This window comes from Lutjanus erythropterus, chromosome 18 (genome assembly GCF_056507025.1).
Source record: "Lutjanus erythropterus isolate fLutEry1 chromosome 18, fLutEry1.hap2, whole genome shotgun sequence".
In the NCBI taxonomy this organism is placed as follows: Eukaryota; Metazoa; Chordata; class Actinopteri; order Lutjaniformes; family Lutjanidae; genus Lutjanus; species Lutjanus erythropterus.
The window spans coordinates 10590034-10609514 of record NC_139334.1 but is presented as its reverse complement, the minus strand read 5'-3'; the positions used below and the strand labels follow the sequence as shown (position 1 = coordinate 10609514).

General features: G+C 39.8%; 1 protein-coding gene across 2 annotated transcripts; it reads left to right on the top strand.

Annotated features, from left to right (window-relative positions):
* Positions 1–17920, top strand: ift43 (intraflagellar transport 43 homolog (Chlamydomonas)). 2 transcript variants are annotated; one of them, XM_084743159.1, is made up of 9 exons: positions 1–197; positions 1378–1443; positions 5640–5710; positions 8813–8848; positions 9631–9677; positions 15130–15202; positions 16860–16935; positions 17073–17135; positions 17384–17920. In XM_084743159.1, the coding sequence occupies exons 1-9, from the start codon at positions 153–155 to the stop codon at positions 17492–17494; spliced, it is 588 nt and encodes a 195-aa protein (XP_084599285.1). In that variant the 5' UTR covers positions 1–152; the 3' UTR covers positions 17495–17920. The 2 variants fall into 2 exon arrangements, with proteins under 2 accessions (XP_084599285.1, XP_084599284.1); XM_084743158.1 differs by having other exon boundaries at positions 45–197; positions 1378–1479.
* Positions 17921–19481: the final 1561 nt, after the last annotated feature.

Sequence of the window (19481 nt, the reverse complement as noted above, 5' to 3'; positions counted from 1 at the left end):
CTTGAACAGCAGCAGCAATATATAGACTTCACAGTGGTTGACCGGCACGCGTTCTGTGTCGCTGGCTGGCGTTACCATGGAGAATGTTGCTATGTGAAGCTTGATATCCAGGAAGACGCTGCTCTGTGGTAGCAGCAAGCACGACGAGAGAAATGGACGATAACTTTCAGGTCGGAGAAGCTGGATTGGTAAAAAATGTGAGTGAGTCGTTTGAATGTCAGAGAATGCAGTCAGGGGGCGAGATTAGAGGTAACATTCATTTTGTGTGTTTTAAATGGAGTTAAGAACATACTGTAACGGTGCAGCGAGGCTATTGCTAGTTAGCTACTTAGCTCTGAAGCCAACGTAAACGTCAGTAGTAGCCTGTCAATGAATGTGTTAGCCATTTACCCTACCTGTTACCAAAAAGAGACACTATCATCGGTCGCTTTCTGAGCTTTTCTAAATATATAACTTAGGTAAGGTTAATTAAGTGGTTAGCCTCATAGAAACGTTAGCCCCGTTAGCCGAAATTTCCCGACATTCATAGTTCAATGCTTTGCTGAATACGGTGTTTATTTCTCCTCTCTAATCTGGTTGAACGTCTGTAATCGAAGAACTTACTCAAAACCAGGGGCGTAGCGGGGGATAAACCCAAGTAAACTCAATTTATCCACCTCTTTGAAGTGAGGCTGAGAGTTGTTATGTTACCTATGTTTGAATCCACTGTATCAGTGTGAGTGAGGTGAAACTAAAGTTTACTCATCTCTGTATTTACCACTATACCCCTGCACAAAACGTCCATGGTTTGGTTTACATATACTGTAATTGCCACCACATCCCATCCATAACAGTCAGTTTTCCTGTGTTTGAACTAATCCCCTCACTCTAACTCAATGCTGCAAAATTTGTTGAAACTAGTTTAGGATACTTTGACGGTACATTCATCTTTCTGTTTGTTGGTGCTTGGGGTGTGAATATGCTATCAATCAAAAATAATTTTACCAATATGTTGTTATCTGGTTAAAGCACATTAAAATAATTCAGCACCCTATTTTGAAAGTGGAATGACAGTCCCTCAGTATTCATGAAATTATGTTCATTTGTTGAGTAATACTCCTCTCAAAAAAGGAAAATGTAATTGCCACATCTGCTCATTGTGACTTCAGATAATTGAAATTTGAAAATTACTAAGAAAAAGCATACAAAGCACCAAGCTTGGTTGTTTCATGCAAGTGGAATGATCTGATCTCCTGTGTTTTGAAGAACATTTGTTTGGCTCATTAGGTGACACAGTTAAGCTAAGCAAAACCACAAAGTCTTTTGTAGCCACTGGAAGTGCCAGCTTCTGGCTTCATGATATCAAAATCTGTTTTCCATTTTAAAATTATTCCCCAGGTTGCAAAGTCTGGACGAAGAGCTCGCCTCACAGCAGACCAGTCATCGTTTGAAGATTCCCGTTACGTAAGGAAGTCCTCCACCTCCGCTTCAGTGGGAGAAGTAAGAGATTAGGTGATAATAGGCAGTTAGTTGCGTGTTATAATTTCACCTCATAATAAGCTTCATCAATATGCATTTTGGTTTTGTCTCATACATGAATTACAGGATGAGGACGAGGTAGGTAGCATGAAAAAAGCAGTGTGTTTGCATGGCTTCTGCTGCTAATGCTCTAGACATCAACTTTATACCATTGACAGTAGTCTTAGACCAGGTTGCACCAACAAAGATAATCAAAGATAAATTTTAATCAGAGTTTACCAAAAAAAAAAAAGTAAGCTCTGGTGCATAATGAAACAGACCTTGAAAATATCAGTTTGGTAAAGTTTTTGATGTAAACGAAAAATTGAATAGTTTTGGTTTTTTTTTGCTAGCTGGCTAAAAATATATAAAACATCTCATTGTTTGTTAGTTAGTTAAAAAGTAAAATAAAAAAGTTATATTCTTTTCTAGTTAGCTAAAAAGTTAACAAGATGTTGCATTGTTTGGCAGCTAGCTAAAAAATTAACAAAACATGTTGTTTACTAGAGCTAGCTAGCTAAAAAGTCACCCTAGTTAGCCTACTCATGATTCTTCTCTGCAAATAGGCTCTAATTTTGGGATTTGAGAAAAAGTTTTTGGCTGAATTAACTGGAGTGAAAGAAAGAAGAGATACGTAAGACTCAGTTGGGTTGGGTTTAATTTTAGGCTGTTTTAAAGGTTTCATGCAACATAATTTAAGGTTAAAGGATGATGTAATCAAGTTTAAAAAATAAACTTTGTTGGTGCAACTCAGCCCTAGTTTCATAAACACTGGTCTGTTAACATAAGTTACTACAATTGTTTGCTTCAATTCAGGAGGTTGTATTTGATTTCTTGGCCTGTTGAGATTCACCACCTCTTGTATGATGGCACACAGTAACACCATCTTGACACATATGGTATAAAGTTTTAATGGAGTGCTCATTTATGCAGAGACGTTTTAGGTGCTATATTCCTACTTCAGCTGGTTTTAATGCATATACAGTTGTAAACTGTAGCTGCTCTTCATTTATTGTCCTGTGTGTAATGGATCTCATGTGCTTGCATGAAATGTTTTGAAGTGTTACTTCATACAAGCTCTAAAACTCCTTTAAACTTTAGAGTCAAAAGCACTGTAATTGTCCTGTAAATTGTCTAATTGAAAAACAAGCAGATTACATCACTAGAGCCCCATAAATCTACCAACAATTTTCATAAATCCTCCTCATATATTGCCTGGTGTGAATCTCTTTAAGAAGCATAAATGTTGTTGTAAAGTTTTCTCAGTGATCTCCGGCTCATAAAACTTGCTGGAGTTAACGTTGCTAAAATTAGGCTGAATATAGAGCAAAAATATACGAGAAAAATCAAATCAGAAGTGACAGTTGCAATATAACAAACAATTTCACTTTGCTGTCGTTGGCATTTATGGAATCAGTCATGTCTCCTGGATTGGCAAACTGTATACCAGCCAACATTCCCAAAGCAGAAAAAAAAAAATAAATTCCAGCAATGCTTTTGCTTTAGGCAAATCTTCCCAAATTAGGCCAACTTCCCTAATGTATGAACCAGTATTCTCGCGCCCTCTCTGACCTGTGTGCACATGCAATACATTTTTCCAGAGTGTCGTGCGACTGGGGTGGGTTTATTTGCAGTCTTCGTTTATCAACCCTGGCCTCTTCTGCCTAAAATACCCAACTGATTGGTTGCATTCCTTACATCCTTTTAAACAAAGACTCATTTGCTTTTATGGGCTCACAGGGTTTGGTCACCATAAGTTCCTTGCCCCAGAGACCATCAGAGAACCCTAAATTAGAAACCACGAGGGCTAAGCTAATTGCCTTAACAGCCATAACTATTTTACTACAACTGTGAGGTTCATATTTGGTCATGAAAGAATTGGAAGCCCAGATTTGTTTTGTTTCTCAGGACACTTATGGTCCTCTCCATTTTTGTCGAGTGAAATAACTGTCAGAGGATGAATTTATTACACTGAGAGACACTTGACCATATTATCTTGTCTCTCATGAAGAATGTTCATTGTCAGAGAGACCAAACATTAAACATCAGAGAGACTTCACATCACTTGAAGGATTTTTTGCTTAAAATGACTCAATTGTCATCATTGTAAGCCCTTTTGTTCTTAACAAAGAGACAGTTACTAATTACACAAAGTTGAGGGAGCTTGTTCAGCCTCAGCTCTCTCGATTAATGGTAAAATACGGCGGAGCAGAGTGGCTCCCCCTCCCTCTGCCCTGCTTAATGGTGACATTCAGATTTATAAATGGCTTTGGTGAAGGAACCAGCCATGAAAGATTATTTCCTCTTTCATCATAAACGAAAGAAATTCTTCACGAGCACTTTGTCCTCTGCAGACCCAATTTAGTAATGAGAAATGTTGTGCCTTTTTTTGTCTAATTCATTTGTCTAGTGCCCACCCTTGTGCGCTCTGAGGAATTCATTCATTCAAGTGCTGCTCTCATGGTCCCGGTCTCAGGATCGAGATGCATACTCGGTTTACTATTTTCAGAATCAAAGAATGAGAGGCAGAGGGTCATTTTTTTCCTGTGGATCTATTTTAGGGTCAGACTTACAGGGCTTGGCAGTTCCCACACTCTGCTCCATACGTTGTGGTGCCGACAGTATGGACAGTATTGAAAACTATAATTAACAAAACAATGGAGTGCATATAGACAAATGTGCTGCACATATTGTATATTGTTTACTGTACAGGAGCTTACTAAAGTGAAGGTGAACTTTATATGGTCCCCACTCCTTTAGCAGGACATTAAACTTTTTTGTGCCCTTTTACATTTATGTTAAAGGGACAGTTCACCCAGAAATCAAAAATCCACATTTTTCTCTGGCCTGTAGTAATATTTAACTTTAATTTAGGTTGTTTTGGTGTGGCTTGCCAATTTTTGTAGATACTGGATGTAGAGATTTCTGCCTTCTCTCAAATATAACTTAACTGTACATGTTCAAATTAGAAAAATATGAGGTGAGACTGACATAAATTCCATGCTACGTCACATGTGTGCACATTTGTAAGTTTCCATCATCGAATACCAATCAGAAACAGGCTTGCATTTGCATTGCAGTTTGTAGGGATACATTTATTAACCAGAGTTAGAAATACACAAGAAAGAGTAATTCAAAGAACCGAATATGTACTAAATATTTTATTCAGATGTAACTGGAGGGAACAACTAGCAGAACCCTTATGGTGAATCAGAGTGAGTCAATGAAGTGAGGTGAGTTACTGAAAAAAGTTATAGTAAAATGGTAGAATAAAAAAAGAGGATTTTATCTAGGACAGTGGTCGTTAAGCCTTTAACAATTGAAAGTAGAATTTGGGACAGTTGTGGGAAACTGAGAAAAAAGTTTATTTCGAGGCTGGGGCCGTGTTTGTGACAGTGCAGGATGTAAACATAGATGCCATCCTTCAAGGCTGAGCTCGAACCTCTCCTCCACGATCAGATTCAGTCGTCGGATTCAGATTCGTCTGCGCAATGATAAGGTTGACGGATGTAGTTCACTAGGACAAAAATAGTTCCTACATGAAACTGCTCACAACAAGGTCTGTGGATTATCTTGAGTAATCAGGTACTGATTTCTAGACAGAGAAACTGCTGTCGAGTTTTTCAGATGTAATATACCACAAGCCGAGTGCCATCTAGTTCCATTATACTGGAGAGAAGGCAAACATCTCTATGGCCCATATCTCTAAAACTCTGCAAATCACAGCAAACAATCTAGATTAGATATTTTTGTTTTTTGGGTGAACTGTCCAAATAAGTTGAGGGGTTTATTTTTTTCTGTTGAGATCTTTATTTTCTAGTGTTGTAGACAAGAGGGCCACCTACTGGCACATTTCCACTTTTAAAACTCATGGTGACATGGTTTTTATCGGTCTTTTGTTCATGGATTTTGTACTTTGTACCATTCACCACTATGTAAGATAGGTATTGATGTAACACTGTAACCTTATAAATGACAGAGCTTTAAACTCTCGCTTACAGAAACATGATATTTCAGTGCTTTATTTTCCAAGATTAACCTCTAATAACAATCAAAATGCCTCCAATGATTTATTTATCTTCTATGTGACTGAGTAAACATTTGATGAGACTGTTTCCTATTAAACTTCTCTCTTCCTCCAGGGCCCTCCTCCTAAACCTGCCCGGCGGCAGGGCGGCTGGGCAGAAGAAAGCTCTGCGTCTGGTTCTGCCAAGTACGTATCTTCACCTTCTCCTCCATCTCTCGTGGCCACGCTAAAGGCGGCGGGTGACTGTGAGCTGTTGGTCCTGGGTTATGTGTTATTAATGAACTCTCATGCTGTTGAATGAGCTTATTTATCAGTGCATATTTGGCACTCAGGCTGTGAATCAACAAGGTTAGAGTGAGCCTGTCTGAGCAGCCAACTCTCCATTCGTCTTCATCTGTGAGCAAGGCGGTAATTGACATGGTTAATGCATCAGCCACAGGAGGGCACTGTTAGTCAGCTAGCCACTTCATCACAGGGGTTCAAGCCACTTAATCACCCCTCACCACTGCAGTCTGCTCTTTACACGGGGAGCACAACATGGAGAATTCATGAAATATTTGGAACAGATGGAAGGTGTTTGCCAAAAGCTTTCCCCCTACAAATTACAGATCTAAATCTAAATATTGTCCATGAATGAATCAACATGAGACATTTCATTGTACTGTGGAACCACCTCGCTTGTTTTCTCCTCCACCTGCCACTCTGCTTCTGTTTTTTTCAGTCTCAGTGGAGGTGAGAGCATAGGAGATGCATTGAAGTGAACAGGCTGAGTCAATTGTGCTTATTTGCGTAGTTTACTGCACCGTTAGTGCAAGCAGGGAAAACAGCAAACTCAATAGATCTTTCCTTTCTCACAGAAGGTCAGCGTGTCGCTTCTCTGCTTTTTTGCGTAACCCAGCTTGATTCCCAGTCCTCAAAGCGATTGAAATACAGGAGGTGTAAAAGGGGTTTGCACGCGCATTGATCCTCTCTGAAACAAAGTAAGTAATGGTCCCCCCTGGAACCGGCAAGGACTTTTCCCTTCAATGTCACCCCTCATGCTCAATCACCGCCGCCCTCCTCCCACTAATCCCAGCGCAGAAATCCCAGGATTTGTCGATCTATCACTTCTAATTGACACTAAATGATCTGTCAGTTTATTGATGAACCTTTGAAACCAGGTTGTCACAATATATTTTATCCCTAACAACTTTTTCCAGACAGTTTTACCATGTCTATCGCTTTGCCTTACATGAGTCTTAATCAAGGGGCCTGTAATGTGTCTTAAGTGTCGCCACCCCCGCCCCCCCAGACAGGACATAGTCCAAGGGCAGGCAGGTAGGCTCCCTCAGCTCCTCTCTGCCCTGCCTGGTTGGACTCCAGTACTGCCAAGGCTGTATAGCATAGATAAGACAGGCAAAACAGGAATAAACATTTTAGCTTGGAATTGGTTAGCTACCTGTGTTTGATGTCATTCTTTCCTTTTATTTTTGAAAAAAATGATTGACATGACAGGTGATTTGTAGTATAAATGGAAGCATTCAGATTTATCTGTCTACTCAAAGATGCATTATTGTGCAGAGTTCAGTGTTAATGTCTTTGTGTTTTTTTTCCCAGCTCCTGGTCAAACAAGTGTGTCAGAAACCTACACACACAAAGTCAATTTTTACTTGCCCCTGTACAAATTGTTTTATTTAGTAGTTATTAAATAACAAGACTAAAGTGAATTGTCATGTTAAAGCTTAAGCTGCAACATCTATAAAATGACTGAAAATAGTGACAAATGTCCATCCCAGTTTTTCCAGGGTGATGTCTTTAAATGTGACATTATGTCAGTCTAAAGCCCAAAAATAATAAGTTTAATATAATAATAAGTGAAGAAAAGGGACAAATCTCCATATTTGAGAGGCTGAAAATAGTAATTCTGCCATTTTGCAAGAAAAATTCCATTCCAACAGCTACTACTATATGACTTTAACAATTAATCAATTATCAAAATAACTGAATAGGTTGATTCTTTTTTACCACTTGCTCGGTCAAACAAGGGAGTTACAAGATTTACTAGCCCAACATGGCATTTTACTTGCCCCGAGCATGCGGCAACTTGAATGAAAATTGTTGAAACCTGTTGTGTTTCTGGATTTTTGTGTAAACCTTTTTGTTTGTTTGTTTGTTTGTTTGTTTTCCTGACCTGAACTGTTCTGAGCGTGCCGTCAGTTTAATCTCTCTAGCCCAGATTCCCAAATCAAATTTGTCTAAAGGGTTTTACAGTCTGCACAGCAAATATTTCAGCAAACTCCCCCCAGGAAAAAACACTTTAATGGAAAAAATGGGGATCCCTCTTATGGTTAACTAAAAGTAGGGATTGCAGAAGCTGTTCTAGGTGCTACTTTGGATAGAGAAGCTTTAATTCATTTTTCAGGGGGGGGGCTTGCCATTGTAGTGATTTCTAGTGAGACTTTGCTGCTCCATTGATTTAGGAGCCAAGTGCGTGATGATTTGAATCCCAGTATTGGTACTTATGTATCACAATATGCACCACATATATTGCCTTTTTTAGATAAATGTGTATTTATTTAAAAGTATGAATGTCTTTAATATTATTAATGCTACTGGTCTGCAATCTTGATGAAAAAGATGAAAATGACAGCAAGGAAAAGACAGTTGCAATACTGGATGTATTGCTTTTAAAACCAGTAGGGGGCACTACTCAACCAGGAGAACTAGCAAAACCGTTTTGTATCATGAGCAAAGATTAAAACCTCTTACACACATTTTTAGGCAACTAATTAAAAGATTCTAAACTTACTCTGCTTTGATTCCTCATTCATATTATAATATGATTGATAAGTTTAAATACTTATTATGTGATAATAATGTGGTAAAATGATTTTTTCTCTGTGTTGTGATTGCCACCTTTCTTAAAACAGATAGTGAATGCTAAAAATACTGTACTGAGGCAGAGAAGTGTCAAAACACAGTATTTTGGTGTCTGGCATGCTCTGATCAAGCTGAGCCGCGTAAATGGAGAGAAGTCTGAAAATAGCTGCACACATCCAGCAGGAGACAAGAGGAGAAGACACGATTATTGTAGACCCCACTGTGTGTGATACAGCAGAATTACTATCATTAGATACAGATGAAGAAGATGCATCCGTCAGACATATCTAAGGACTGTGTAGGAATACAGAAACCACACACATATATATACTGTATATAACAAAGATTTGTGCTTGAAGGAAGGAAAATATAATCTAACAAGTGTGGTATTTAATTTGTCTAACAGTTGTTTCTTCTGCTGCTGTACAGATCATCAAGAAGACCTGCAGCGGAAGACCTGGAAGAGTAAGTTCACCCAGCCACCACAGCCCATATTTCACTGTACTCCTGCAGCTGTTGATTGAATTCAGTCACAATTTTGTGTGTTTGGATAAAAAAATAGTTCAGTTTAAATGTTTATTCCCTTTGCAGTAAAGTGGAAATAGCGTTGTACTTCCAGATTGTCCTTGGTTGCAGCTAATCCTTGCCTTCCAAGAACAATCACTTAACATGATTAAAAAACAGCGTGACTGAGTTGTCATCACTTTTATTGCTGTTAGGAGCCAAGTTTTCCTGTTATTCTAGTTTTTCCCCTTGTCCTCCCTCCCTCCCATCATTCTGTGACTAGAATAGACATCATGAGGAGAGGCAGGTAGAGGACGCAGTCGTCTGTGTTTTACTCATCATTGCCGTCGGAGCCCACCCGGTGTTTGCCTGGCTGTAGTGAAACAGAGGCTTTGTGTGTAAAGTTGTTACTCTGCAGAAAAATCCCTTCTGTTGTGCTCCTGTCGCAACTGTCTTGTCTTAGTAATACTTATTCAGACTGCTGCTCCAGCTGGGTTTGCTTTAAAAAAAAAAAAAAATTCTGGCGGTGATCTTGTCTTAAGGCTGCCAGGGTGACAGCACAACAGAGGTCCAGTCAGACTGTAACACACTGAGCAAGTGTCCTAATACCACAAGAGAACGACAGGACACAAAACAGGCCCATCATCAAAGCAAACTCACTCAACTGCCTGTGATGACCTCACTGTTGCGCTGCATTTTAAAGCATTAAATAATTCATACTCTCACACTTCCTGTTTCTACAGCCGCCGCCTGCGACCACAAACTCCCCAGGGATCAGATGATGAAGGAGGTAAGAGCACCCTCGCCACCACCTCCCAACTCAGTGTCTCTCCTCACAGGCAAAGAAGAGCCCTCCAGTGCCTCCCCTCTCGGCACATTCATCCTCTGGAAGTAGAGCAGATAAGCAGGCGGTCAGATCATTGCTTTTCACTGATGCTCACGCCATATTTCTCCTTGAGTCCTGCGTAGATTCACATGTTAGAACTCTGCCTTTGACTAGTGTTCCTCCTTTGGACCAGTGTGTGACTCTATATAATTATGGCCCTTTTGATGAAAATGACAAGGGATTATGCTCATTAAGTAAAGTTAGATCTATGGCTGCGATGATTGGTCAGTTAATCAATTTTCAAGCATAAAACATTTGCTGGTTCCATCTTCTTAAATGTAATGATTTACAACTTTTCTTCATCATTTATGATAGTAAATAAGGAATCTTTGGGTTTTGGACAGTTGGTTGGACAAAAGGAACAATTTCAAAACATCACTTTGGGCTCTGGGAAATTGTGATGAGCATTTTTCACTTTTTTTGGTCATTTTATAGACTCAACAATTGAGGAAATAATTGGCAGATGAATTGATAATGAAAATGATCTTTAGTTGCAGTCCTAGTTAGATCTATAGTTGGTGGAGAATATCATTGCAGAATTTAAGCGTTCTCCTCACCACCCAGCACGACACAGTTAGTCACACACATGCACACACACATAGTGTCAGGCAGGTGCTGTTGAATACAGATCTAGCAGTAGGTAGTGGAGTAACCCGAGGGCCCGACTCTGCACACCACAAACAATGTCACAACTGAAGGGGGAAATTTCAGCTAAACCCTGCCTGGAATAATTGTTCTGTTTTGTGGCACAAGGCAGCTTGGGAAATAGGGTCAAATTGCCTCAGTCAGGACAGGTTAGAACCATAAAATGCTCAGCTGACAACACTGAAGGACTTCTACACATCTGTACCTCAGATAGTATTGAGTAATGCCTTTCATGAACTAAAAAACAAATTACATATTTATTATAACACTTGTATCAACAGTCAGCTTTTCTGACTGTTTAAAGACATCCATCTTCATGTTTCAAAAATCAGAATATAAATAATGAAAAGTCAGAATAGGAAGAGGAATAAAAACCAAAATACAAATACAAAAAATTGTGTTCATCCCATTGCGTCAACTTTTTATCATTCATTTCCTCATGAGAACAGTGCACAATGATAAAGAGACTGTAACATTATTGTTATATGTAGATATGGTAAACAGTATTTAATGATCACTCAGCCCTAATGTAAATGTTGCTCTGTTTACCTGCATTTTTGTATTTTATTTACATTCCAGTCTTACTTGTGTTTTTTGTTTAGAAATAAAAAATTGAAAAAATACAATTTAAAAAGTATAATTGGATAATTAGTTTGAATTGCCCACCTGAACTACAGGGTTTGATGTAATCTAAAATTCTTACGTTACTGCAGATTTCTATTACAGGGGTCGACAGACTTTAGAGTAACACAAATTCCAACACAAAACTTGGTTGAAATTCCTTGAAGCTGACGGTATGTTTACTTAAAAAAAGCATTATCTTAAAACGAAGAAGAAGTGCAGGGAGCTGTCACAGCAGAATTTCTTAAAATTAACTGTAAATTTAAAAAAAATAGCGCCCTTAAGTTTTTTAACGTAATTTAAATAAACAAAATAAGTAGAACTTTAAGAGGTGAGAGTACCTGCTGTGTCAGAGTCAAATTGGTGCATTTTTAATTGAATTTATTAGAGTCTGAATAAAACATGATTTTTGGGGCTGATGCTGATAACTTATATTAGTAAAAAAAAAAAAATTCAATATTGATATATCAACTGATATTCTTTGTACAGGAAGTGATGTAGAATATGGAATATAAAGACACATTTTTTTTGCAGTGATCCCTCAAATTTTGTTATCAAACATTTATGACAACGTAATGTGACAGAGGCAGGATATTTTACAGTTTAACAATAAACATTATTGTCCAAAATGACATCAAACAGTAAACTTTCACCGTTATTTTTAATAATTATATGTAATTAGAAATTAAAAAAAACACAAATAGAGCTATATATGTAATAAACTTATTTGAGAAAGAAAAAGATCAAATATACATAACATACTGCCCACAAAGCTTAAAATTAAAAACCTGCGTTATGTTCCACAGAAATAAACAGCATATATGTAGATACTGATATAGGCCAATATAGCTGTGATAGGCCAATATCGACCCAATATTGTGTTAGTTGGGCTCTAGAATTAATCTTCTTATCGGCAACTGGTTGAAAAAAAACAATGATTCCAGTGATCTTAAAAATGCTGAATATCGGATCTGATAATCAGCCAGGTCGATAATCAGTCGACACCTACTGTACTACATTTAAGTTCACAAACATACACATTTGTCTGTCACTGTGTAGCGTGCACTGACTCAAACGGCCAGTTGAATGAAGAGTCCAGAGGTTTGGTTCTCTTGCAGTTAATGCCGCCGGAAAGATTATTACTCTGTGGAGGGAGACCTCTTAATACAGAGCCGGAGGCAGGGGCATTGGAAATTACAGTGCTGAGGGTTAGTGAGATAGCCCCTGCCATCTTGATTATGTCCCCTACCCTTATCCCTTATGTCCACTGGCTACAAGCACAGAGAGAGAAAGAGAGGGAGAGTCCCCTGCTCCCATCTTCCCCATCAGCTGCCCCCACAGCCTCCTGCTGGTCACTTAAAATAGCACCAGTATCGCAAACACTCACGCTCATCTGTCTCACGTCTCACTGTTGTGCTGAATATTGTCCCATAAGCCTTTCAAATGGATTCTGTGCCAAGGTAATCATTTGACTGGACCCCCCTGCGTAGATTATAGGAGCCCGAGTGATGTGGAGTAGACGTCCTGTTCTCCAAAGTCGCTGACTGGCGTGTACCTGCCGGGAGCCCGTGTGTCTACACTCACAGCAAATTATCCCCTTTTGATATTTACATGCTTCAGCGAGGAAGCCGGACTCGGCTGTGTAATAAGGATACGCGTGGCCCTCGCTTGCTCGCCAGACAAAAGCCACCTTGATGCATGTCCAGCTGAGGAAAGAAACGTCTCCTCCTGATGGAGCTGCCCTTTGCGTCAGAAGAAAATACTGGCTTGTATGCAGCTGCTTGACCTCCAGTAATGGATTGAATTTGAAGCTCATTTAAAACTGTTGTTCCTTTTTTCACTTACTAATAGACTTTGCATATAGACAACATATGCCTGTGCTTCACATTGAACTCACATGGACTGTGTTGAAATGAAAAAGAGGGAGAGTGTGCGTGTGTGCGTGTGGACAGATAGACAACCCAGGAAGCTGTTTGCAAAGAGCCGGACGGCAAGGCTTTTTGATGTCATTGCACTAAGACCATTAAATTTGATTGGGGGTCCAGGGGGGACGGATTCTGCTGAACGCTGTGCTTTGTAAATGAGAGGACAAAGTGTCACCGGGGCCCTCATGAATATGAAATACCCGCGCCTGCATTTATTTGGATATCAGAAACACAGATGAATCTTGTCAGCGGCTAAACGAGCGTGGCATTTTTAATTTGGTTTAATTAAAAAGAGAAAGAAATAAGTTATCAACAGAGGGTGAGCTTTTGTTATCTGCTGAAAGTTGACGGGTTAGGTTTTGAACAAGTTGGCTTCAGAATCAAAATCATTTCTCTTCATGTCAACAGTCCATAACTTTTGGGCCAAGCTGAAATTTAGTGACGTTTCCTCAACTCTGGTTTATTTTCCAGAGTTATTTTGAAGGAATGGTGACACAGATGCCAAGATATTTCCTCACATCAGATGCAGACTTCCATCTCTTCACCTCTATTTAGCTCCTCTATTGACTTTCCCCTCAGGGTGCAGTACTGTGGTTAGAGATTACTGACAACCCTCTTCATGCAGTCCAGCTCTCTCTTTTTCTCCCACTATCTGTCTGTTCCTCTCTCTCACTGTCAACACTCAGCTGTAGAGCTAATAAGGACGTGCAGTCTGCTGCTTCCTGCAGAAAATATTGTTCAGGAACACCACATCACAACCAAAGTTAAGACATATTTTATAAGAGCAGATGGGAAACCAGTTAAAGTTTTGGAAACTGTCTGCTGCTACTACATAAAAATGTTTACTGTTGACTGGATGAAACTTAGACCCTCTTTTTTAGTCTGTTATCTTTTGCATGCTGACTCGGTAGCAGGCATCGAGAATAACTTTATAGAAATAGCTGATCTTCTCACTGATGGTGTTGTTTGCTAATGTCAGTCATATAGAGGCATAAATATTAAACCGAGACTCTTAATAACTGGTTAAAAACTCCTTATGTTGTATGTTTACTACCTTTTACAGCTTGCGCTTTTCTGTGACTGCAGCAATTTGCTGGCACTTGGAGAAGCTCAGTTCCAACAATAAACCCTCTAGTCTATGTCACATGAGGGCTCAGGTTACCCACAAGGCAACCTTCCCTTAAGGGGGGCCATTTGCTTTTTTGCAGGTGAAAATTTGATAGGCTAACAATGGAATAGTCATAAGTGTTGAAAAACATGTTTTGATGGAAAATCAAATCATGAATTGAAAGTCAAATTGAATTGTGGATTTGGAGAATCATGACACCCCCTATTAGTTATGCAGTAACCTTTTATTGATAAATGTCATCACACAATAAGGTACTTAATATGAAAGTCTTTGAACACATTTCAGTGAGTCTCTGTATTCATTATTAACCATTCAGCTTATTTTCCTCCAGTCTTTCTGTAACCCTTATCATGCCTCTCTTCTTTCCCTGCTCCAACAAATGTCCATCTGAAAAATGCTGTGAAAGTTTGCCCTGTCCTTCTTGGGAGTGGAGCCATCCTCTGTCCTGTTGCGCTTTGCCAATTAAAGTGGGTTCCCACTGTTTGAGCAGCGGGTTGGCGGCTCCTGGCACCGCAGCCCCTGCCAGGCCGCACTGTGACTTCCGACCCCACACAGATGGGCCCGCAAGCAAATACTCTTGCACATGGCTGGATGCCGCCCCAGTCGGAGTGGCAGAGTGGACATGGAGGTCGGCCTACCGGCCACCGCGGGTCCTGGGGGTGGGCGGCGCTGACAGGGCCCAAATGCTAAGGTAGCAGGGGGTGCTTTCTGGGGAGCCCCTGGCCAGCGCCCCTCTCACAGCGGGAAGAGCTGCCGCCTCGCCTCCTGAATATTCATGGCCGCATGGCTATTGTGACAGGGCAGCTCTTATGAGGATGTAGCTGCAGAGAGGGAGGGGAGGAAGTGCCACACAGACACGCTCACACATACACATACTCACACAAAAATATGTGCAGCCGTACACAGGGGATTTACTGTATTTTTCATAAATGATAATGACATTCGGCTACCAATCAGATTTTCTAACATTTTCACACTTTTAACTGTAATCAGACTGTCTTGAAAATGCCGTTGTCTGTGTTTCTTTGGTTTTCAGATATTCCAGTGATTCCAGACCTTGAAGAAGTACAGGAAGAAGCTCTCACCATGCAAGTTGCAGCTCCACCAAGGTATAGTAGTGCAGTGGTTTTCACACTGAGGTCTGAGGACCAACAGGGATCCCTGAGTGGGTTGTGTGGGGTCCTCAGCAAAAGGAAGAATGGAATATTTTAACTTTTATCACATTTTTTGGAAGTTGGACCACCAAGGGAAGAAATAGGGTTGGTTGATTTGATTGATTTCTAATTTATACTGATCTTAGTTTGATCATTAATTTGCTATGAAAACTATTCTCTTCAAACCTAAAAATAAAAAAAATACTCAGAGGGGATTCCTTAAGACACAGTTCTCTCAAATTGGGGGTTTGTGGTCATATATGTATTTATTGTTGTGGTCCTTCACATAAAAAAGATTGGAAAAACCTGTAGTAGTGAATGCCTTAAGCTCGTAAAAGTTCATCCCTATCACTCACACACACAGTGTCCCCAGACCCATGTATGACAGTTAACCTCTGTCCATGCACAGGACACTAGATCAGTAGCCTGCTCTTGTGACTTTGATGGTTACCTGTCCTCCACTCGTGCCATCGCAGAGTGTCTTGCTTTATCGGGCTGAAATGGAGGAATAACAGTTGGGTGTGATTTATGCAACTCTGTTACCAGGGTCCCGACTAACCGGGCCCTTTGATTTACAGGGCAGTGAGAGACACGCCGACATGTGTCGAATATGTAGCAAGGCTATGACAGCGGTGGAGGTTATTAGGCTGGGGCTTGCTCTCTGTGCGAGATAATATCCACATTGAACTCATTGCGGGGGCAATGTAGCGTGTAATGTGCAGTAAGTAGGACTGGCATGCACTGCTAGGCCCCGGCCACTTTGAGAGCCCCCCCACTTAATTCCAACCCGCAGATAAGCAGCTGGGTTTCAATTTGAAGCGTTTACCACTTGGCAACCATCTCCTGCTCTCTGTGGTCTTTGCTTGAAGTCTTCGAGCTTCATTGTGCACAAACTTCAAACTTCTACAAAGCCACTTCTCAATCTCGGTTTGCATGCGGTATGAAAGCACTGCAGTCAGGGTGGCTGCTATTTTTCTCATTGCATTACAAGTCTGTTGGACAGGGTTACACCAACAAAGATTAACTTCATCTTAGATTACTTCTATTTAGGATTTAGAAAGAATAGGTGTAAAATGAGTAAATCCATATTTAAAATATGCTCTGTTGCCCAATTAAAAACTAATCTCTGTTTAGTAAATCCTACTTTAGTGATTTATACTGCGATTAGAGTTTCATCAATATGGAGATGCTTTGTTACTCAAATCATAATACATAAAAAATAAATTTGAGTGCTGTTTTGCATTGTTTGCTTGCTAGCTAAAAAGTACAAAAAACATCCCAGCCCAATGTCATATTGGTTGCAAGCTAGCTAGAAAAGTTTACAAAATGTGTCACTGCTTGCTGTTGAGCAAAAAAAAAAAAAAAAGTTTTATTCTTCACTAGTTTGCTAAAATTTCGTTTGCCTAGTTAGCCTAGTCAGCAGAGAACTGAATTAAGGTTTAAAGAAAGGTTTACCCTGAATTGTTTATTAATTTTAAGCTAGTTTTAAAGTTTGGTGCAGCATAATATAAAGTTAAACCATGATTTAATCAGATTTAAAAATGAATCCTTGTTGGTGCAACCCAACCTTAGTGTATCTGATGCCTATTCTGACTTACTGTTCGCCTGTTAGTGTCCAGGTGAACCGGGTAATGACCTACAGAGATCTGGACAATGATCTGAAGAATTACGCTGCGTTCCAGACCTTAGTAAGTCAAAGCCATTTATTTTTATATCTCTTTGATATTCCTGCCTCTCTTCTCGTCAAGGTGGTCCATTTAATTTTGTAACCAACATCACCTCTGTTTGTGCAAGCTCAGTGAATTTTACTGCGGTCTTTCTTCAGGACGGAGAGATTGACTTGAAGCTCCTCACCAAGGTTTTAGCGCCCGAGCAGGAGGTGAAAGAGGTGAGTGAGTTTTTAGTAAATATAGCTTGTGAGCTCCCAGCAAGGCCCTGTCCAGCTGTTTCTAGAGCACCAAGGGAGGTTGCCATTCTGTCTCGCAGGTAATCAAGATTTATGATGTGTACATTAACACCCTCTGCTCTCCTTTCCCATTCTCCTCTCTTTGCTCCCCCTATTCCCCATGCTCTCTTTCTTGGTATGTCTCCCCCTGCCTCTCTAATTCTTCTTCTGTGTCTCCTTTTGCTCTGCAGGATGATGTGAGCTGGGACTGGGATCATCTGTTTACAGAGGTGTCCTCAGAGCTGCGGATGGAATGGGATCAAGGAGAGAGTGAGGACCAGGCCGCGATGCCTCTAACGTGAGGAGGAGGTTTGGACTGGGACTTTAAATGGTTCCAGTGGGAACTGGGTGAATGTCCATAACACAGAAGGGCCAGTGACTTTGATTGTAGTAACTTTAATTACTGTTTGTTATCCAGAATTTATATTTTGTAAAGTGTTTATACAGTATTTCTTGGATTTTATAAAGTTCGCTGTGCAGTGAACAGTGCAGTGTTGTCTTACCCTGTCTTTGTTCAGGTTTGTTAGTTTTTAACTAAAACAGCCAAAAGGCACACTGATTTTGTTTGAAAAGCTCCTCTGAAAAAAAGCTGTCACAGATAAAAATGCCCTCCCTGTACTGCCAGCATTATCAACACCCTCATACAAGTCCAAGGTTGATAATCAGCTAAGCTGAAATCCAGTTGATTGTGTTCAAATTAACATTCCTCATTAAAGCCTACAACCTTATTGTTATTGACTGTGCCATTGACTTTATCTTCCAGGTCTTCGATAGGAGCAACCCCTTCTTCACTATTATCTCAAATGCATTGAACAGAGTTCCTATTGACACCTGGGGGATTAGCATACATTATACCTTTTACTGGATAAAGAGGAATGCATGCAAGTCAGAAGCAAAACGGCAGTTCATGTCAGGTGTGTGCATTTAAAAATGAAAGAAGACAAATTCTTCACAATAGTGCAATACCATTGATTTCACTGTGTTTTGTCAAGAATCTGGTGATATGATACGTATCACGATACATAGGTGACAATTCAGTGTGGTGTGTTTTTACAGCACGTCATCAATCCAAAGGTCGGCCATGTTGGATGTACTGAACGTCAACAATACAACCAAACTTGCAACTGTTCATGATTTTCATTGCAGAAAATGTCCAATTTTGGTCAACCAAATATGAGCTTGTAAGAATAAGCTAGTTTTTCATCAGCTGACTTTACTGAATTGGTGAAAGAAATCTTTTAATTATGGCTCCGCACTGACAAAAGCTGTGGTCGGAGGCATTATGTTTTCAGGTTGTCCGTTTGTCCATCTGTCCAATTCTTGTGTACACAGTATCTCAGGAACTTCTTGATATGTCTTTTTCCTTGAACTTGGTACAAACATACACTTAGATTCAAGGATGATCTGATAAGAATTTGGTGGTCACTGTGACCACACTAAACGTGCTATAACTCAAGAACTCATGCTAATTATGACAAGGTTTCACACAAACATCTAATAAACTGATGAAGTAATTCTGCAAAACACTTAAAACTCTATCAGTCCTCTAAATGAAGACAGCATGTTTCTCACTGAAAATTATTCACTGAAATCCTAAATTTTAATATACTATAACTTCCATTTTGCATTCAAAGTCTTCACTACGTGTATAAGTCTGGACATATAGGGATGTGACTGCAACTTGGCTGGTTGGCGGAGGCATGCAACCAGGAAGTGGTTTTGTTTATGACAGCAGCATTTTAATCCAAAAAATTGTACTATTTGACTATTAGACACAAAATCCTAAAAAAATTAAGGTCCTCAGCTCTGTTTGGGCTTGGCAAAAAATACAATGTTGTTTACTATGTTGGCATGGGAAATAGAAGGCACAATTGTTAGTTAGATTCTCAAAATGTAGTGTTCTTTCCTGCTGACCAAGTCGCTTTTCTATGAGTTTTAGTGGCCTCCACACATGTACCTGACTTTTTCTGTGGTTTAGACATCTTAAAGTCAGTTTAAATGGAATATTCAGCATGTAATCCATTTTATTGTTTACATCCCAGTACCTCCAACATGGCTGCGCATCCGGATTACTGACCAAACTGTGATATTGGTGGAAACACTTTATTGGTGGGAACATATATTGCAATACTGTAAACAGAGCGATATATTGCAATTTTTAAAATCTAATTTTGGGAAAACTGACATAAAGAAAGCACTACCTTTTGCTTATAATCTCAATAAAAAAGGCTCTTTGTAATGCAAAAGGAAGTGTAGGGTCTGCATTTATATTTATCACAGTCCCTGTAA

Bases quoted from the DNA above. Each gene is read 5' to 3' on its own strand.
- ift43 (XM_084743158.1), top strand. From the start codon at position 153: ATGGACGATAACTTTCAGGTCGGAGAAGCTGGATTGGTAAAAAAT. The intron at 198-1,377 runs GTGAGTGAGTCG...ATTATTCCCCAG, and splicing joins AAGCTGGATTGGTAAAAAAT to GTTGCAAAGTCTGGACGAAG. The intron at 9,678-15,129 runs GTAAGAGCACCC...TTTGGTTTTCAG, and splicing joins GGGATCAGATGATGAAGGAG to ATATTCCAGTGATTCCAGAC.